This window comes from Sander vitreus, chromosome 19, assembly GCF_031162955.1.
Source record: "Sander vitreus isolate 19-12246 chromosome 19, sanVit1, whole genome shotgun sequence".
NCBI lineage: Eukaryota > Metazoa > Chordata > Actinopteri > Perciformes > Percidae > Sander > Sander vitreus.
The window spans coordinates 12,216,805-12,238,393 of record NC_135873.1 but is presented as its reverse complement, the minus strand read 5'-3'; the positions used below and the strand labels follow the sequence as shown (position 1 = coordinate 12,238,393).

Here is a 21,589-nt window from a genome sequence, read left to right as displayed (position 1 = left end):
TGTTACATGTACGGTACCCTCCATTATTACACCGTACATTTAACTACATAGGTGTGTCGTTAGTCGCGAGCTCTTTAAATGGTGCCGCTCGTTGCGTGCTGACATGCCCTCTTCTGTGATTGGTTGAGAGCAGAAGGGGGCGTGACCGGTTGCGTCATGTCAAAGCAAGGAATGAAGCTTATGTGTGTGTGTGTAGTAGAGAGAGAGAGAGAGAGAGAGAGAGAGAGAGAGAGAGAGAAAAAAAGAATTAATGTCAGGCAGGCAGGCAGGCGCAGTAGCAGACTCCTATATCTGACACGGAGACGGACGGTGCCAGCTGCTAGCTAAGTTAGCTATAGTAGACAGTTAACGTTAGCAACTAGCTTCAGAGTCTTAGCGTCTTTACTACACATGGTATAAGGGCTTGAGCAAGAGTGTGTGTATGTGACAGGGTGTGTCGACAGTTGAGTGCCCGTTTGGCTATCCCGAAGTCACTTAGTGTGTTTGTGTGTACCTGTGTGTGTGCGTGCGCGAGTGTGTGTGTATAAACTCCCCTATTCCTCTACTGAGCAGTCAGCGTCTCTGTGATTGAGGTTAGCACTGAGTGAAGAAAACGCACACATAAACACTGATAGTCGACTGTTCACATTCCGTGTCCGGTAACCAGCGGATTCACATCATTTACTGACACCGACACAGCACCACCATGTGAGTACTGTTGGGTAACATATGTGTACGAGTATGAATCAGTCGTGTGTGTGTGTGTGTGTGTGTGTGCGTGCGTGCGTGTGCGCGCGCATTGGTCGTCATTGATTGAAAGACAAACCATTCCCCCTTTCTTCCTGGGTGACTGAATGGCAACTTGTGTAGCCTTTGGTTACTTGTGTCTGGCTGTCAACGTTGTTAAACAACTATCATAGCTGCTTATCTGTTTAGCTTAAATGTCCACAAGAAAACTATAGCAGTAGTTACCAAAGGGTCAACTGGGCCTGAGGTTGTTGCAAGAAGTCCCTCGCAAAGTTAGGAACTTTTTAAATGGAGTTTTGTATTAGTGGAGTTTGCAGCATGGCAAAACATGCATGCAAACATTGTCACTGGTTACCCACTTTTACTTTCACACCTGCAGAATGGATAGTGAGGTAAACATAATATAGGCTACTGTGGGGCTTCTTTACCAGATGTAGGTATTTTTTTTAAGAGTAGAATGTACTGCATTAGAGACTACATCCCACTTTAATAGAAAAGAATAAATGTCTGTTTACATGTTCAAACTTGTAGATTGCACAACATGCTAATTTTTTTGTGAGCTGTGCACCAAAGGAGCTTGTAGCTGTGTGGTGCACTGATTTCCCCTCCTGTTCTGTGTTGCAGAAATGTTGTCTGTGCTCTTTCACATTTGAACCCATGCATGTGTATCTGTTGTGTCAGAATCATTTGACTGTACAGTTTGTTCATCCTCAAAGCAACCTTTATTCTGCTTTAAAGAGTGGTACATGTAGAACAGCTGTCCCATCCCAAGTCTCAGGGAAGCACAGTGGGAGCAGTGTAATGATCAAGCAAAGGACAGTTATTTTCATAAGCAGAACTTGCAGTCAATCATCTAGCAGGGATGTGTTCAGAAATATGCAGGTAGAAAAGGGCTGTAATTTGCTTTTTTGGTCTTAGCCCTCTTAAAGTGACTGCCATGGCCTTGTGTGTTTGATGGACATGTGCCCATTCACTTATTCACCTTGATGTTATTACTTGTTGCAGTAGTGCCAAGGTAATAGACTGAAAATGTTCAAGGCAACTGGGACACATGACCTCTATCATAGTTTTATGGAAATATTACTGAGGTTCAGTGCTCCCTTTTTCATGAACACACATTCCACCTCAGGAATCTTTAAGGATGACATTTGCAATGCTATTTTAGCCCCTTTTTGAGTTGTCAGATAATTTGACATGGTACTTTATCAGTTGACAGTACTTCTGGTGTTACTACCATCAGTAGTTTGTAACTGTGCTGCACAGATACTTAAGTGTGGACTATTTAGTACAGGGCTCCAGACTGCGACCAAATGGTCGCATTTTGCGACCCAAATTTGAGAGTGTGCGCCTGAATTTTACACCCAGTCGCACATGTGCCACCAGTAAATTTGCCCCACCCCTTTTTTTTTTTTTTACTACACGACGTTGTCAATGAATCCGGAATCTGTGGCAGGCCAATGAGTGTGAGAAGGATAGAGAATGGCCTCCTAATGTGTGGAGGGGGGAGGGTCCTAGAGATAACCGAGCGCGCGTAAACCTTGTGTCTGTGGGAAGGAGAAAGATATCACAACCTTCCCTGTGCGTCTGAACTATGAGCAAGCGAATCATTGACTCGTTCTTCCGACCTGCGGCTAGTGTGCTTGTGCCAGAGTCTACAGTGTCACAGTAGGATAATGATTCTGAGTCAGAGGTTTGTGTGGCGAAAAAGGCCCGAACCCACCATTTTCGGGAAGACTGGCTGTCACCTGTCAGAATTCAGCTGGTTGAGGTACTGTAAGAGACGAACTCCATGAACTGCGAATGTTGCAGCGCTACCCCAGAACTGCGTGGGGGGGGGACACGAAGTTTGCCGACAGTGCAGGCACTTCGCAGTTTAAACACAATACACTAGTTCAACACAATCTTACCCTCAAGCATAGAGTATGCCGTGACGTGTTAATAAATGAAAAAGCAACGCCACTGCCGGTTGCTTTTAGAAGACCAGAGGCTGTAAATCAGAGCGCAGATGAGGCAGAGATGAGGTTGGAATTGAACATGGCCTACTTCGTTGCTAAGGAGGAACTACCCTTCACCAAATTCAAAAGCCAGCTCGACCCCTAATGTTTACATACATTTGTTAAGTGTTGTTTTTAACTGTGAAATGACCGAAAGGTTTCTAAGCACTTTTTTAAAATTCTGAATGTATATATGGTATATTTCTTTTAATATTTGTACTGTCATGACAGCGATGGTGCTGTTGGTTTACCTTCTATGTTGCATCTTCAAAAGTGCACAATAAAATGTGACGCTGAATTTGAAACAGCACATTGTAATTTCTGCATCTAAAATATATATATATATATATTTGCACAAACAAGGCTTATGCTGATTTAAATCTTACTTCCTAAAAGTTTTATGCAGAGAGAGTAGTGCAGAGAGAACATTTGAGCTCAAGTGTTTTGCATCAAAAGTGGTACAGCGTGCCTCTCAGCAAATTGTGTTTCCTCTCTTGTCTGCACTTAAAAATGCATGCATCTATCTCACTGCATCTGTGTTTCTAGTTTGGGATGTCGCACATTAGCATTGCTTTTTAAAGAAAATGTATCCTTTATCATGTCTGAAAACATTTTCATGACATGGTAACACATTTATCACAGAGTCAGTGTGTTTTACCACTAACATTGCGTTAGCAACTTATGTTAATGGTAACATACTTGGCCCAAACTAGACAATAGGTGTTTTGAAAATACAATACATTGAAAACACTGCACTTGTGTATTTCAGTATGCAGTGTACCCTCAGGGCTGTCAGCTAATTGAGGTCCTGACCTGTTGTTAGGGTTACCACGACATGAAAAATGACAAAAAAAAGAAGATGAATGCTTCCTGGGGAATCACTGGATCTTTTCTTTTTCATACTGCCAAGGCACCATCCAGCAAATAGCAGTAATGATATTAAGAGAGTTAGAGTGGAATCTTGTCAGACTGGGAGGCAGGTAGTAAACAAAGACAGGAGTACCAGTGGTGAGAATAACCTAGCTGTGTCCCTGGCACTTTTACCTTCTAAAGGGCATGACATAAACATTATTTTTGTATAATTCTTTTGCTGAAGACATAAATAAAAAATCGGACCAATCAAATAACAGAGTAAATGTTCAATTAAGCAATTAAGCAATGCAGCGCCACTACTCCACCAATCGTTCATCACAGAAAAACATGTCTTTCTTTCCCAACTGATATTCCATTGGTTTCTCTCGATTTTAACAGGAAAGGCATCAGACTAAGGAAGTGCTATTTCATTGGGCCTCAAAGCATTTACTGATAATATGGTAGTTATGGTTCATAATAGATTCATCCAACTGCGATTAGCAGGTGTACAGCAGAATCCTGAAAAGCCGCATGAATGTTAAGCATGTTAAACTGCTTCTTCCCTAAAGGTTTAGTGAGATCAAAGAGGGTCTAGATAGACAGTACTTTGTCCTTTTACAAAATGTAAAGAATTTTCTTGAGCAGAGAATTTATATACAAGGTTAAATAATGTCCTGGCTTCTATTAAACTTTTTCTGCTGCAGCCCAGTGAACATGAGAAAAGGAGTCTAGGACAGCAACATGCACTTTAAGAATTATGGAAGAAATTGTGTGTTTTTCCAACACACTATACCCTTAAGAGCAGCCTGTAGCAGCGGGAGACTAGGACATCTTGTTGACACAGCTGGTAAAGGGGCTGAGTAACAGTGAAAGTCAACAGCAAAATGCAACAGTTTAATTTGGCTCAAATAATCCTGTCAATGTACCACCAATTGTACTTTGTTACAACTATTTTTTTTTAATTTTTTTTTAAAGATTATTATTTTTTTTGGCTTTTACCGCCTTTAATCGACAGGACAGCTAAGTGAGAAAGAGGGGAGGGGGAAGACATGCAGGAAATCGTCACAGGTCGGACTCGAGCCCCGGACCACTGCGTCGCCGTCGAGGCATAAACCTCTAACTATATGTGCGCCAGCTCTACCCACTGACCCAACCCAAAAACATGTTTAACCAGGGAAATGTTTTTTAAATGATGCTTTTGAGGAAACTTAATACAGTATTAATGTCTTGCTCAGGGGTCCTTTTTCAGATGCTTCCAGTATTTCTTGTTTACGGCAGAGTTTCCCAGACTGCTTGTGAATTCGAGCCCACTGCTTCACCGCAAGATCAACATTCTAACCTTTATGCCGCAATTAACCACTTTTAAAGTCCAGTCACACGCATTTGTTTTGTCTACACAAACACGGTCAGCCTTGGTAACCTTGTTCTTGCTTTCTGAGCATGAAGCTGCAGTTTAGGCCAGCAAGGAACTCATCCTCACCCTAATAATAAAGAGATGGTGACATCTCATGCTCCTCTTTAAGGATGAAATCACATACAGTATATCAAGGATTTTGAGAACTCTGGGGCGATTAGACGTTTGCTATAAATGATGAAAGTTAGATCCTCTGCTATTGCACAAATGCTGGCAGATAGCTATTGTATTTATTTTCCCCATTATCAGTTGATTAGGGCAAAGTTGATGCTAGTTATGTGTGTTTCTGTGTCAAAACAGAACTTTGATCTCTAAGAAGTTAATGTATGACCTGGAAATCATCTCTGTTCTTTTAACCCTTGTGTTGACTTCGGGTCACATTGAGCCGTTTTTAAAAAATTTTAGTTTTATATCAGAAAATATGGGACGTAGAAATAAGCGCTGAAAATGTGTAGAAGAAAAATTAAAAAATGTAAAACGTTGGAAAAAGCAAAAACTAATTGTGAAAAAAAGGTGTCAGAAAAGTTTTTTTCAAGGTTGAAGGGAAGACGACACAAGGGTTAAGCTGCCCAAATACTGTGTGTGTGTGTGTGTGTGTGTGAGAGACAGGACAAAAGAGAGAACGGGTTAGTGAGTGCATTTGGCATGAAACATTCCATTTTGGCTTTCCGACCGTAATTTACTTCAGTGCTTGTTTTGTGTTGCAGCAGTTTTGAAACTGATGTTAGTGTTCAGAGTTGACGTGGGGTGCTCTGCCTGTGATGAGGCGAGTCAAATAGTGTGGTTTGTTTCTCACTGATTTAAATAACACATTGTTGAGAAACAGCCAATCCCTGCACAGGCAGAAATTGAATTCAGTGTGCCTCTACTACCAAAATATAGTGTCTTTGTTTTCTAATGATTTTTTTGTCCTCCTGAGTTGACACTACAAATCCTTTGACATTTTGTCAGTGCTTTATCTCTCACCTGAATTAGAATAGAAACTTCAGCCAGACTTCTGGTTTGAATTGTGTTTGTTTCCTGGGAATTAAAGGGAGCTGTGGTGCTCCCAGTGACTACAGCGACAACTCTGAAATGTCTTTTAGTAATCTTGTGTGGTAATTATTGATCGAGTGGGGTGGATCTGAAAGAATAAAGCAACCCCACTATCTCTATTTATCCCTCACAGACTCATTTAAAGGCAAAGGTCACATTCCTGTGCCACAGTAGGGATCTTTTCAAAGGCCGAGGGGAAACTTTGCCATATGTTTCTAACTTTAACGTATCGGATAAATGTTGTGTTCATGATTCTGTTCCCTTTTTGTCTGACATTCTTAAAACAAGTGCTTTACAATCGGCTGAACTTGGGTACTAATCTGATCAATGACAAAACTGCTTAGTACAATTGATGCCTTTCTACAGTATATTTATAATACAAAAACACGGCCTACTAAAATGGGAAGGGTGAAGCTTATAAGCATTCCCCTTTATACCAAAATGAATAGGAACCTGCATGAATAATTAACGTTTACCTCACTGTGAAGCATGGGAACTTTACTAGCCCTACTAGACATTTCATTCATTCATTGACAGGCTCGCTTGTAAAATGTGTCTGCCGTCAGTTTGTCGTATGTGTAATCAAGACAGTTTTGATTGTATGCATTGTAACATTGGGATCACATGAGTATTCTGACCTCTGAGCTTGTCTGACTTAGTGTGCAGGCCACTGGACAAAACTGATCCCAATGTAATCCATCTGAAAGAGATTTCCTTTGTTAGAGTTGTGTGTGGATAAAGCAAGATAATCTATTTGGATGACTTGGATTTTCTGTTACTGTTGATAGAAGTCAATAGAAGTAATCTGCTTTTCTTCTAAAAAAAATACAGTGAACACAATAACAGTAGCACCTGTACAACTAAATGCAATCCATGAGTCTATTACTTAAAAAAAAAAAAAAAACTTTTGATAAAGTACCTTTTTCTCTGGCTGTTATATAAAAGTGGGTTATATTGCTGTTATCATATGAAGCTTAAACAGTGATAAGAGGATGACCGAGGATATCAGTTAATATTGGGTTGTAACCCCCCCCTCCAATAAGGATTCAAATACATTGATCAAGTTGTATCTGCTCAGCAACCTACTGTCATTGGGGTGGCAGTCACTCATCAGGTTGATAATGTGGATATTGATGGCAGTCATTTCTATCACTATTTACTTTTAGACTGTACAAATGTTGTGCTATTATTACAGTGTTGCTCATGATACATTCCTACTTCATCAGTCAGAGCCACATTGAATGCAAGTGAAATGTCATTGCTTTTTTACTCAAGTAATATTGATTTTGTTCAGAGCTGATCATGTGCAGTAAAAATGCATGATGTGTGATGTGGACTATGATGTAATCATCTGAGCTCATGAGTACTGAACTGAAATTTGGTCTTGTTTGTCCACACAGGTCGCCACTAATGTTTGCTTTGACTTCAGAAAAGACTGTGATCAAACATTTTTGCTGGTCCCACTGATGAGTTAACATGGACTACATTGAAGTGAAACTACAGTAAATCATCATCAAAAGCTAGGGGTGTCACGATTTTGATTTAAAATCTGAAATCGATCAAAATGAGCTTTTGATTTTGATAGTCAAAATCAAAAACGGGATCGTCGATTCCTCCATTATATATTTTTCTCTCTCCACCCCCGTCTACTTGGGCACGTCCAAAGACAAAAATAACAACAGACACAGCATAACTTTTCGACTGGTAGCATGCAGCTAAAGACACAGGTAAACGTTAGCTTACTGGGAGCCTGCAGTGTTACAATTCCAGACACCATGGCCACTGCCGGAGTTGGAGATGACAGAGAAACAACAGAACTAGAAAATGCTTCTGCTTCTCTGAAGTCACGGTGGAGCAATATTTTGTCTTTCCTGTGAGTGAGTTATGTAAACAAACAACTTGGGTAAAGCAGGTGGGCTCTGATCTTATGGGACTCCATTCAGGTGCATCTCGTTAAACTAATGGAGCATTTTCATCAGTGTGAAGACCAAGATGAGTGTGTTCATCAAGTATACATATTCTTTTTTTAGTTAAGTTTTAGTGTTCACCTGCTCATTCAGCTTTTTCAGTAAGAAATGGAACAGTGAGTTTTATTTTCACCAGTTGTTTGTGAGGGTATCTGGTAAATTGTGTATTAGATACTTTTCAAAATACACACATTCAGTCCTCGTCAGCTGTTAGGACACACATGCAATTACTATTATCTTCTTTTCTTATGTTCCTTCTTTCCTTTTATTTCTTAGGCTAATCCTGATGAAGAGCAGTTTTATCTCTGAAGCATTCAGCAAATACATTAAAGGAGCCAAAACCATCAAAATGTGTCTCTAGGTGCAAAACCAAAATTCCCCCCAAATTGTACTGCCACAGCTTGAGTGTCTTTACCATTTGACATTCCTTTCATACCACAATTTATCCTTGAGTTTGCTTCATTGCATTTTGGCAATGCGAGTCATACTACCGGTGAACCACTTGCCCTGGCCCATTTAAATGTGTTGGCTTCATCTGCAGTGCAGGGAGACGGAAAGAAAGGAAGGAAGAGGGTAGTGAGCTACATTTCAAAACTGTTTAATAATGGTATAAAAAAATGTAATGAATCTTAGGCCGGTTACACACTGGCTGCGTCGCGTGAGCGTGTCAGCTGCGTGGCGTGTCCGTTTTTATTTCGGCTCCCATGTCAACAGGTTAGAGCTTACACACTGCCTGCGTGACACGCACGTCTCAGGCGTGGCTCGAGCCGCGCCGAAATCGCGCACATGCTAGAAATAGGACCAACGCCTGTTTTTCACGCAACACGCAAGCGTGTTGGAAGCGTTTCCAGGCAAAATAGAATAGGAAAAGAGGTTTATATATCATAATACATATTGGTAAATGACATGATGTTTGAAAGTCTCTAGGTTTTGATATAAATGAAGATATAAATGTAATAAAAAAAAAAAGTTCTAATATTGCACCTGTCAATACAGAACGAAATATTCTGTAGCCTATTTTGTCAATACTGCCGACGTTGTCTTTGCTGTAATCAAGTCAGTATACACACACACACACACACACACACACACACAGGTGCTGGTCATATAATTAGAATTTCATGAAAAAGTTTGTCAGTAATTCCATTCAAAAAGTGAAATTTGTGTATTCTATTCATTCATCACACACAGAGTGATATATTTCAAATGTTCATTTCTTTTAATTGTGATGATTATAACTGACAACTAATGAAAATCCCAAATTACTTAAGACCAATATAAAAAAGGATTTTTAGAAATGTTGGCCAACTGAAAAGTAGGAACATGAAAAGTATGAGCGTGTACAGCACTCAATACTTAGTTGGGGCTCCTTTTGCCTGAATTACTGCAGCAATGCGGCGTGGCATGGAGTCAGTCAGTCTGTGGCACTGCTCAGGTGTTATGAGAGCCCAGGTTGCTCTGATAGTGGCCTTCAGCTCTTCTGCATTGTTGGGTCTGGCGCATCGCATCTACCTCTTCACAATACCCCATAGATTTTCTATAGGGTTAAGGTCAGGCGAGTTTGCTGGCCAATTAAGAACAAGGATACCATGGTCCTTAAACCAGGTACTGGTAGCTTTGGCACTGTGTGCAGGTGCCAAGTCCTGTTGGAAAATGAAATCTGCATCTCCATAAAGTTGGTCAGCAGCAGGAAGCATGAAGTGCTCTAAAACTTCCTGGTAGACGGCTGCGCTGACCCTGGAGCTCAGAAAACACAGTGGACCAACACCAGCAGATGACATGGCACCCCAAACCATCACTGACTGTGGAAACTTTACACTGGACTTCAAGCAACGTGGATTCTGTGCCTCTCCTCTCTTCCTTCAGACTCTGGGACCTTGATTTCCAAAGGAAATGCAAAATTTACTTTCATCAGAGAACATAACTTTGGACCACTCAGCAGCAGTCCAGTCCTTTTTGTCTTTAGCCCAGGCGAGACGCTTCTGACGCTGTGTCTTGTTCAAGAGTGGCTTGACACAAGGAATGCGACAGCTGAAACCCATGTCTTGCATACGTCTGTGCGTGGTGGTTCTTGAAGCACTGACTCCAGCTGCAGTCCACTCTTTGTGAATCCCCCCCACATTTTTGAATGGGTTCTGTTTCACAATCCTCTCCAGGGTGCGGTTATCCCTATTGCTTGTACACTTTTTTTCTACCACATCTTTTCCTTCCCTTGGCCTCTCTGTTAATGTGCTTGGACACAGAGCTCTGTGAACAGCCAAACAACCTTTTGTGTCTTGCCCTCCTTGTGCAAGGTGTCAATGGTCGTCTTTTGGACAGCTGTCAAGTCAGCAGTCTTCCCCATGATTGTGTAGCCAACAGAACTAGACTGAGAGACCATTTAAAGGCCTTTGCAGGTGTTTTGAGTTAATTAGCTGATTAGAGTGTGGCACCAGGTGTCTTCAATATTGTCACAATATTCTAATTTTCTGAGATACTGAATTTGGGGTTTTCATTAGTTGTCAGTTATAATCATCAAAATTAAAAGAAATAAACACTTGAAATATATCAGTCTGTGTGGAATGAATGTATACATTATACACAGTTTCACTTTTTGAATGGAATTACTAAAATAAATCAACTTTTTCATGATATTCTAATTATATGACCAGCACCTGTATAGTTTAACATGGTATTTAATTTTATCAATGGGAAACATACATGTGTACAGACAAGGCTAGCAGCAGCAGCAGCGCCGCGTCAGACACGTTTCTGGTGTGTAAAGACATAGAAACATCCACGCAACTGACACGCAACGGTAACAAGAACATTTCTTATTTGTGGTCCTTTAGTTAGGACGTAAACCACTATTGTAGCACCAAAGGTATACAAATATCAAGACAGCATATTTGACAGCATGACTGTCAAAAACTTTGCGTAGAGATATGTCATCCAACTGTTCATTGGACTTTAGGAATATTTCAGGCTTTGTGTTTGGGTGTATTTTTGGTCATTACATCAGTTGTTTATAACTTAGCATACTGTATGGATGGAGAATCATCACTGTGCACTATTTCAGCTCAGGAAGTTTGGTTCCTATGCAGGCCACAGTGTCTGGAAGATTTCCAGCTTTTAGAAGATCAAAGAGCATTTTCGATAAACGGCCTCATCTTAAATGAACCATCATTAGGCTACTAGCTGCCTGGTAATATTTTCTGTACATATTATTTATGTACTTAAATCAGTGCTTGCTGGTGTTGTGACTGTTTTCGTAATTTATTATGTTTCTGCAAAATGTCACCTTTTTTAAGAAATTGATAAACTGGTTTTCCTTTTGACACCCATACAGTTTGGCTCGATTGTAGTAGAGCTGTTCAGTTTTGATATAATATCATTACAATATGTATCTTATGATGGGACACTAAGTGATTGTATTACTTAGTTAACATATTGTCTTTATTGGGGCTTTAAGGCTGTATAACAGGTTTGTGAACTCACTTGACAAGCTGAGAGGAATAAGCAGGTAATTCCACAGTGCTAATACAGTACATATTTATCATAGACCGTATCACTCAACCTTAAAATACTTATCTGGTATGAAGGTTGTAATTTAGCTGTATTTGAGAGATATGGTCAAAGCAGGACACACGGGTAGTATTTGACCTATTTTTGCCCGTCTGCTGTTGTCTCCCTGTCGTATTCAGGCCCAGGGAAACCGTATCGGTTTCTTGGTGTGACACTGTGGCTTTTGTGTGGATACAGGATACTGTTTCAGCTTGAGCTTCCACTGTATACAGTCTTCAAACAGTTCCAGGGCATTCATTGGTAGTCTCAAAAGTCATTTGTTCTTGATTCACTTCTTTGTAGTTAATTCTTCATTAGAACACATAGTCACACAAACATCACTAAACTAGAGTTCCCACTGTAAAAGGAGCTTCTGAGTAAAGATATTACATTAACCCTACTTGCTTTATGCCATCCAATCTGGGTGATCTGGTATCTCAGCAGTCTGTCACATTCTTTCCACAAGTCAACCGAGACATGTTAGCAATTCTCCCATCATGCACTGAATACAAGTTTAAAGTCGACAGTCCGCTTCACACAGGTGAAACGGGTGAATTGAGCTATGCCGTTAGCTTTATAAGTCCTCATGTAGGTCACTGTAATGGTTAGGCGTAGTAACTGTTTGTACAGTACTATAGACACCACAGTTTACTATCTGTAAATCTACACAGGACATATGTGGTTATTCACCTTTTTACGTGAAACCCTGCAACCATGGATAACAAGCAGTAGGAACTTGGACATGAGACTTAGCTTAAGAAGTGCAGTTTTTTTTTCTGTCTGGGTTAATGTTACCATGAAAAGTTTAAAGTTCGGAGAAGATGCCAGCAGTCATTGTGATCTGAGGCTTTTTTGGATAAATGTAACTTTTGTTTATAGTTTAGGATATGACCTTTTTATTAGATGTTTTTGTATGTGCTTCTTGAAGTGTATAATAAACCAAACATATTTGTTAAATATAACTTGACAAATCTGTTTGGTTTGGTTCATTTCATTATTTTATGTGCAAATTTCCAAGGAGTGGCACTTTGTCAGCTTAGCTGTGGTCTCTGTTGACTGCATTGCTGTTGTTTGACCACAGTGTGGCAGCAAAGGACTGTCAGTGAGGTGTGGCCTTGTAGTCAGACCAGAAGAAGAAGCTTTTACCTCTGCAGACTTTACTACTAAAGCTGCCTGTTTGCTCATAGTGAATGAGCCACTTACATCAACTTGACAAGGTAGTTACGTGTTATTTGTATACCTTTTTGTGTACCTGTGCCATTCACATGTAGCTGTGGCTAACTTTGTCTGCGTATATTTGGTAACAGGGTGCTTCAATTTAGTAATTTTATGCGTTAAGGGGATAGTAAATGCAGCCATCAAACCAAAATGGCATTGTTGTGTGCAATGAATGGTTTGTTTGTGTGTTTTGTTCACTGAAGAAGTTGACTTTTTCATGCGATAGTTGGGTGATGTAGTCATAGATAAATTACTGAGGCACTAAGGAAACAGGAAACCTAGCACAACTGAGACAGACTTTGGAGTATTTAACATTAATTCACCCTAGTTGCAGGCCCTGTGGACAGCTTTGTTTGCATTTGAAAGATAAATAACAGTGAGTTTGTTTCTCTCCTACAATTACATCTCTGAATGGGACTAATAGGGGCAGTGTGTATGCTTTAATCATAGTTTGTATGCTTGTATCTGAAATTATAAAATATCTCAGTTAGGAAAAAGACCCTTAGTGCCTTCATTTTGTTTGTTGTGATTTAAAAATTGCACCACAAACACACCAGAAGCTTGTTGGCTTTAATTTGACACACCTGCTGTTGATTGGCAGCTGCTAGGCAGAGCAGCTGCTGATTGGCTTTCTAATTCCCTTCTTCCTTTCATGGAAATCTAATGATTAGTCAGCTGTGAGCTATCATTCCAGCCTGACTTTTCTCTACTCTTTCTCTCTTAATTCAGTTTGACTGAAATTGTCTTATGAATGTCTTTGAATTCATAAGCCATCTGTGTGGGGTTTTTTTTAATAAAAAATGCTTATAATGTATTCAGTAACTAACCAAAGATATGTAATGGCTTCTGAATCACAATATGTGGCTGAGTTATGAATATATATATATGGATTTAAGGGCTAAAATAATAAAAGGGAGAGACACCACTATAACAGCCTCACAATAAGGCAAGGCAACTTTATTTATATAGCACATATCAGCAACAAGGCAATTCAAAGTGTTTTACATAAAACATTAAAGAGCAATTAAATAATAAAATGAAAGCAAGCTAAAATAGAACAAGATGGGTATTAAATACAAGAATAAAAGTTACAGTGCAGCAGTGTAAGAAATAAACAATTATTTGCTTTAACAGAAAAGTCTTTAGCCTTGATTTAGCCCAGTTGTCTGGGAGTTTGAGATATGTGGTGCATAAAACGCTGTTTCTCCATGTTCTGACAATATGAAGAGATTTCTTTCTAACTTAAACACGATAAGATCTCGTCAATATTCCCAGCCATTGTATAAGCAAACTCACATGGGCCAAGTAGATTGTATTTTATCTTATATTTGTCTTTTCACAAACTTTCATAGCAGCAGAAGTCAGGGCCACATTTCTCAATTATTCATACAGTTTTTTTCTTTTTCTTATTGGTATCTTCTTAGTACTTGGAATCATCCAAATGTCCTTAATATCTGCAACACCACTTAAAATATTCGGAGACTATACCATCCAGTTGAAAGGCACACACAACCCTCGGCAACAACTTATTAGGACTTGGCGCTTTAGTAAATGTAATCTCTCTAAACAGGGCTCACACCTCCCTTGTTTAATCACTTTCAAAGCATTATCATCCTCCTTAACATTTTCCTTCAAGCATATTTTTTTTTTCACCTGAGAATCTGAAGTTAGCAGATGGTTTCTACATAGAGATTGTAAGAAAGTATGAGTTGTAGGTTTTGGACAAGGCATTTGTGTTTTTCGTTTCGTTTCGTCTTCTAGATTTAATGATTTCTAGCCAGACTAATTGGCGTTCTTTTTGTTGAAGAACCAACATATATCATTTCTTATATTCTGTAGCACTTGAGACCGAGAATATGCTGGATATCATGTCACAAAAAGCATATATTAACTATTTCTTGTGCATGCGTTTGTAAAAATGCACCCATTTCCTGATCCACATGTTCCCATCTCTATCTAGTATGTCTGGCTCTGTTGCCACTTCCCTTCACTTATTGCTGTTAGGTTTTAAGTGTGTACTGAGACATTGTGTATGTTAAACATTACCTTTCTTTTACCTCTTAGGATGTTGAGGTACACTGTAGTCCGAGGCGGCCTCGGCCTGTTGACCGTGAGGAGGGCGTGTCTTTCCCCCCGCTTCACCCACTCTGCCCCGAAGACTGAGTATCGACCAATCAAGAAAGTCATGGTGGCCAATAGAGGTAAGAGACCCCCATCCAGGTCCTTACAGTACTAATTCACCACTGAAGAAGACAAGTAAAGCAATTCACCATTAAATTCAATACAGTTGAATGTGGTTTCATTTATAATGTAAGAGAAAAGTTATGACATATGACACCCAGGCAAAAGAACTCTCAGACTCTTTAATATTTAATGGCCAACATTTAGTTTGCCTTGGCACATGCTAATATTTAAGCATACATTGTATGTGGGTGGCTGCACAAGATAGCTTTGTTTGCTTTAATCCAAAAACCCTGAATATTTTTTTTGAGAATACTGGAAACAGAGGTGGAGCTGCAACCCCAATAATGTATTAAACAGTGTTTGAACTAAAATGAATTTATAGGTATTTTTCTCCACAAAAACAAATTGAACCCACCACTAGGCAATTATATTTGTTTGTTCCTTTCTAAGCTTATATAAATGGCCATTAAAGGGGCGCTATGCAGTTACGGCAATTTCTTCGCTTTTTGCTCGCAGGTTTCTCTATAGAGCTCCCCCTACAGCTTCAGAATAGATATTTGGCAACACTGTGTTTATAAAAAAAGTCTGCCATTTCCTCTCTCTCTGTTCCTCCAGCAATGCTTTCCTAGCTTTCTGCTTCTTTTTTGCCGGCTCAGCCACGACGATGGTGTGAAAAACTCCATCGCTACCTTGTTCTTGCTAGCCGGTTCCTGGATGGGGGCGTGTATGTGTGCAGTGCCGTGAAGCAATTCGTTACATCGCGAGACCTGATATCACGCGATACTTCCTGACGCTGCTGCCGGCCAAAAGTTGCAAGGGTGGTTTTTTTCCCCGCTCACAGGCGCTAGGGGGAAGCCAGACAACCACCTTCAACCCGAAAAAATGTCATATAACCATTCCAATGACTCAGAAGCTGTTCAGATAAGGTAAACTAAGCTAAAAAAGAGACTGCATAGTTCCCCTTTAAGGGTGGGGTCTACATTACTGGCATTGAGGTCTGAATGGAAATATAATTGCAGAGAAGCCCAGAGTTTTCTAAACATTAAGCAGTCACTAGTATGGTTGCAACACACAGCATAAACATGACTGACAGGCCCTGGTAATACTTGTAATCACTGGACCCCGGCCTATCAATGCTAATGCTGTCCAGAGGCTGTCAGTGTGCAGTTAAAGTGACTCTGTCAGGTGTTCTGCTGGATTTAAGTGACAAATAAAATGCGTTTTATTCCAATTGCTTTTTAGAGCCTTCCATTCTATTCATTCCTGTGGACATATTTAAAGTGCTTGATTTGGTCCAGTGTTTCATTATTTGAGATTATTACACGGCTTAGTTGAATACCCAATTCTGATTGGTCAATTGCAGCGTTCTACGGGCTAATATTTCTGGATAGCAGACTGCTGCTATGGATGGATGGAATGAATGGACTTGCATTTATATAGCGCCGTTCTAGTCTTCTGACCACTCAAAGCGCTTTATACCACATGCTGCGTTCACCCCATTTTTATATATATATATATATATATATATATATATATACCACACCCCGGTGGCAGAGGCTGCCATGCAGGGTTCCACCTTCGGGAGCAATTTGGGGTTCGGTATCTTGTCCAAGGACACTTTGACACGCCGACCAGAGGATCCGGGATGGAACCCGCTCTGCCTCTTGAGCCCCAGCCGCCCTGTATTACAGACCTTTGCTATGGACGCAGTTCTGATCAAAGACTCCATGCACATTAAGCAGCTGTGGAAAAAACACGGTTTGCTTTCCGTTACTCATAAACACCATGGAATACTTTTCTAATATTTTTTTAATATAGCCTATTTGATGAGAACCAAACTCTCGGGGAGAGAGAGAGATCAACCTACAGTAATTGAAGACAGACATGAATTAAACGGGGAAAGGAACACGGTATGGGCTATGGCAATGTTTAGAGACTGGTTAATTGAAAAGAAAATGCCAGCAGACTTTGACGTTTGAGGCAGAAGACCTCAATCAGGTGCTGCGATCATTTTATGCCTCTGTTACGGACGCAGTTCCAACCGTAGAATCTAACTTAAAATCAATACTTTGTGTCAAATTGATTTCTTTCAGAGAGTAGCCATGTCCTGACACGTCTTCCTACAGGGTCCTACATCACCCTTTTGGGGTTCATTTCACAACAATGACCCACTCGTTCTACATTATCCCTTACTTGATTGTTGCCTTTCCAATACGATTCCAATTCTGAACACGTGGTACTTTGTAGGCCTCCTGCTGCACACGATAAGTCTGCAATGCACAAATGCATGCATACATGCATTTCCCCCCCCCCCCCCCAAGGCTCTATTTAACTGCTTTAATCCATCAATGTGATTCAAATAGATTGTGGCCTCTGCCACACTCACACACAGCAGGGCTTTCCGTCAATCTCTCTCCTTCACATCAGTGTGACACGATATCAACACCACATTAGATCACACTGAAATGCTCTGGACCGTGTGTGTGTGTCTTGAAAAGAGAGACTAGACCATCATATCAGCCCAGATTCCACTTCACCAAGCACACCTCCTGTCTGCCATTTCTTCTCTGAACTGAAATTCTCCTTTCCGCTCTCCTTTTCCCCACTTACCTCCTCTCTTCTCCTTCCCTTTGCGCTCCCTGTCTTTTTCAGCACTTGTCAGATATGATTTTCCTTTGAGCCCATTGTCGTCTTCATTTTTGCCCCATGTGACTTTGCTCCTTTTCGCTCTCTTTTTCTGCATTCCTTACTTAGCGTCGCTCTTTTCTTTTTCCCCTTCCACTGCTTTTCTTGTCTCCTCTACCATCTTTCGGTACTTCAATTCTTTAACACCTCTTGTGTCCTGTTTCTCTTTTTGCAGTGTTCTTTTTGTATTTCCTGACCTTTGGCTCTCTAGATTTCTCACCTTTTTAATCCATTACATTTTATCTTTCAGACTTGTCCTTGGTCCTCTCATATTTCAATCCTTTTTATTTTTTTACTGCTGTCCTCAAATTCTTTTTCTTTCTTGCTCGCTTTCTTCTTTTTTTAACGCTCTTCAAATGTTTGAATGCTGTCCCCCCCTTTCATGCAAGAACAACACATCTTACTAGTTTCCAGTGACTACATTTTTTTTTTCTCCCTGAAACTGTGTTGCTTGAAAAACAAGTGTTTGGCTCCAGTGACAGCAAGATAAAAGGCATACAGTGTTTGGGTTGTCTAAAGCAGAGATTTTACACTCTGTGTTCTCAAACCTTAGAAAAAACAGAGTTATTGCACTATGTGAAGTACACCAGATGGATTTGTCTTGTTTTCACATCTCATGTATGGCATCAAAAATTCAAAGTTTATTTTATTCTCTCAGCGGAGGCATTTGTCGCAAAATAGGCCCAATGCTACAGGATGTTGATAAAATCATAGAAAATGTGTGCTTTTGAAAAATAGATGATGAAAGAGAGCCTAAGAACTACAACCTCCCACTACACACAATCCGCTAAACTGTGGATCACGAAGACTCATTTAAATAATAAAGAGAATAAAAGTGGAGAGGAAGGGCAACATTTAGGAAGGAAGGGAAAGAAAGGAAACTGGTAGGCAAAATATAGCAAAGCAAAACACAGACAACATGGCTGGTGAATTAGAAAAATGACCACCTCCTGCACCATCCATACATCACATATGTCCTCTTTTTCTCCCAGGTGAAATCGCCATCCGTGTGTTTAGAGCCTGCACCGAACTGGGGATTCGAACCGTGGCCGTCTACTCTGAGCAAGACACTGGACAAATGCACAGGTACTAAGCTCCGCCACATTGGAGCCAAATGGGTCCACGCAGGTTTAGCGTAACCGACAGATGTCTTAGTAAACTGCTGGGCTGCCACTGCTGGATATCGACCATGAAATGCTAGCAGGTGATTAGAGCCAATCGCAGTTAAAAGAAGCTTGGGAGCATTTCTCTCCTATTCCAGAGCTTTGGGCCAGTTCTTTGTTTTTCACTTGGTATTAAGTGAAGACATGAGTATCGACATTCCAAACATTCAGGTAATCGCGCTGCTTAGTTTACATGCACCGACATCCTAATCTGCCTCTCTGAGTTTTTAATGTCTTTGTCTTTTTAAATGCCTTTCACTGACTAGTGCATCTTGTTGTAGGCTCGCTCATTCTCCATAACATAAACCTATTGGGCGCTAATTTGAGTAATTAAAAAGGCTTTTCTTTGACTTAATAGTGGTGCCTTCTGAGCTTGGATATGCTTCTATGAGGCCTTAATGGTTGGGTGCTTAAAGGTCCCATGGCATGAAAATTTCACTTTGAGGTTTTTTTAACATTAATATGAGTTCCCCTAGGCTGACTATGGTCCCCCAGTGGCTAGAAATGGTGATAGGTGTAAACCGAGCCCTGGGTATCCTCCTCCTGCCTTTGAGAAAATGAAAGCTGAGATGGCCCGATCTGGAATCTGCTCCTTATGACGTCATAAGGAGCAAGGTTACCTCCCCTTTCTCTGCTTTGCCCGCCCAGAGAATTTGGCCCACCCATGAGAGAGAGACATCATGGCTTTCAAACGAGCAAAGTGGCAGTTGGTCAAGCCCCCTCCCCCCCCTCCTCCTCCTCAATAGCTACAGACACATGGCACTGGCACATACTAAGTAAAGCTCATTGTGGGACTGGCTCTAGTGGCTGTAATTCTGCACCAAGGCTGAATTTTGGGAAAGACACTTCAGATACAGTATTAGGGGACCACTAAGGTCTATATAAAAGAGACTTCAGATACAGTATTAGGGGACCACTAAGGTCTATATAAAAGCATCCAAAGAGCATCATGTCATGGGACCTTTTTAAGAGCTGGTGCACATCTGTGTTTTGTTTGTTTCTGCTGTCCTGCTCCCAGCACACTGATACCAAATCCTTTGACCGTGTTTTCACAGGCAGAAGGCAGACGAGGCTTACCTGATTGGAAAAGGCCTGCCACCTGTTGCGGCATACCTGGACATTCCTGACATCATCAAAGTAGCCAAGGTAACAGATGGTACTTAAGAAAGTGGTTGCCCCACTAAAGACTAACGCTACCGTTTGCTTTACCTGTAAACCGGGAAACGTTGATTTTACGTTTGAACCATAGTTTCCTCATTATGGTTAATACATACCATACTCAGCCTGTTAGAGTAGTTTTAATGCTTAATGACTCCTGTGGCCCTGGAAGAGCAGAACATATCCCTTGTGATGTCATTAGGGTTTTCTCGGCCTGTGCTTTGAAGAATGCAAATGCTCATTGGCCAGCCAGTGTTTTAAAACCTGGGGTTGTGGACCTTCAGAGACAGATCTAACAACTTGACTCATAGTTTGGACTAGAAATACATATTTTTAAATGTCATTTGCAGGTTCCCCTTTTATGAAAGCAATACTAATTTGGTACAGTAAACCTCTTAAAATCTCATCTGCTAGAATGGAAAAATGGGTTTTAAGTATTCAAGGAATTCATAAGAGCAGCTTGCAGTGTGTTGTCATGCATCGGCTCCATCATGCACTGAGAAGTGGTGCAATTGGGACAGATTTTGTTGAACAGTGTAACTCCATGTTCAAAAATGTAACTAAGCTGAAACAAGCCATGCCATTTCTCTTTGTTTGAATGTTTTTACTTTGAAGTAGTGTCTTGAATTAGCATGAAAGGAAAGGTTTTTCATCCGGTAGGCAATTAACGTAGCTTAGCATAATAATAATCTAATAAGCTTTACTTACACAGCACTTTTAAAAACGAAGTTACAAAGTGCTTTACGTGATTGTACCAGGATTAGGACTGGAATCAGGGGCTTACCTGAGTGTTCAAAGTAAAAAAACACGCCTACCAACACCTCTAAAGCTCCCTAATCACCATGCTGTATCATTTATTTAACTGAAAGCAGCAATAAACAGAAAGTAAAAAGTGAAAATGACAAATTGTAATTTTTAGGGAGACTTTCTTGCAACTGTGTTTCCTTGATGTGTTGTGCTAGGTATTTTTTCAACTTGATTTGAGGAAAAACCCTGCTACCTTCCTGTAGTTTGTAGTCGTTGATGAAACTTTATGGATTTCAATCGCATAAAATTAGGCCGAAAAGTGACATTGCTTTCATTCCTTTCTGTTCAGTCTATATTTAGCTTGGTTTAAAAGAAGGAAAAGGCAACAAACTTCTCTCCGTCCATCCCTCGAACACCTGCCCCGTGTTTATATCTTCCTTCCCTGTTTCCTTCCCTTTGCTCATTGTTCTTTGCCTCCACTTTTCCTCTTTTTTTGTTGCTGCTGCCCTCTACCATTTCCCTTGATTTTCCCATCATTTTCTCCCTCTCCTTCTCTCCCCTCACTTATGGCACTTGGCTCCTCGTTACCTCCTTTCACTCCCTCCATCCTCCAGGACGTGCTGCCAGTTGTTCATTATCATTTCTCTAATCAATCTCTCTCGGTTTATAACTTTCTGCGTGGGCATGTGGTCAGCCAGCCAAGTCGGGGAGCCTCCGCCATCCAACTCATTTCTCAAAAATCCTTCTGCCTATCTGGGAGCCCAGTTTTTTTTCTCATAGTAATGACACATACGTTTGTTTGTGTGGGAAGCCCGCTTTTATTAAACAACTGTAGGAAGGCATTCGGAAATGTCAACAGATGAGCGCATCAGCGCGCACGTTAACACAGGCGCACACCTACAT

General features: G+C 40.6%; 1 protein-coding gene across 1 annotated transcript in view; it reads left to right on the top strand.

The window, feature by feature from the left end:
• Positions 1–216: 216 nt before the first annotated feature.
• Positions 217–21,589, top strand: part of pcxb (pyruvate carboxylase b) — a 312,422-nt gene continuing 291,049 nt past the window's right edge. The window contains exons 1-4 of the mRNA XM_078275766.1: positions 217–687; positions 14,814–14,950; positions 18,611–18,704; positions 19,837–19,927. Coding sequence (XP_078131892.1) covers positions 686–687; positions 14,814–14,950; positions 18,611–18,704; positions 19,837–19,927 — 324 coding nt within the window. The 5' untranslated portion in view covers positions 217–685. The remainder of the gene's footprint in view (positions 688–14,813; positions 14,951–18,610; positions 18,705–19,836; positions 19,928–21,589) is intronic.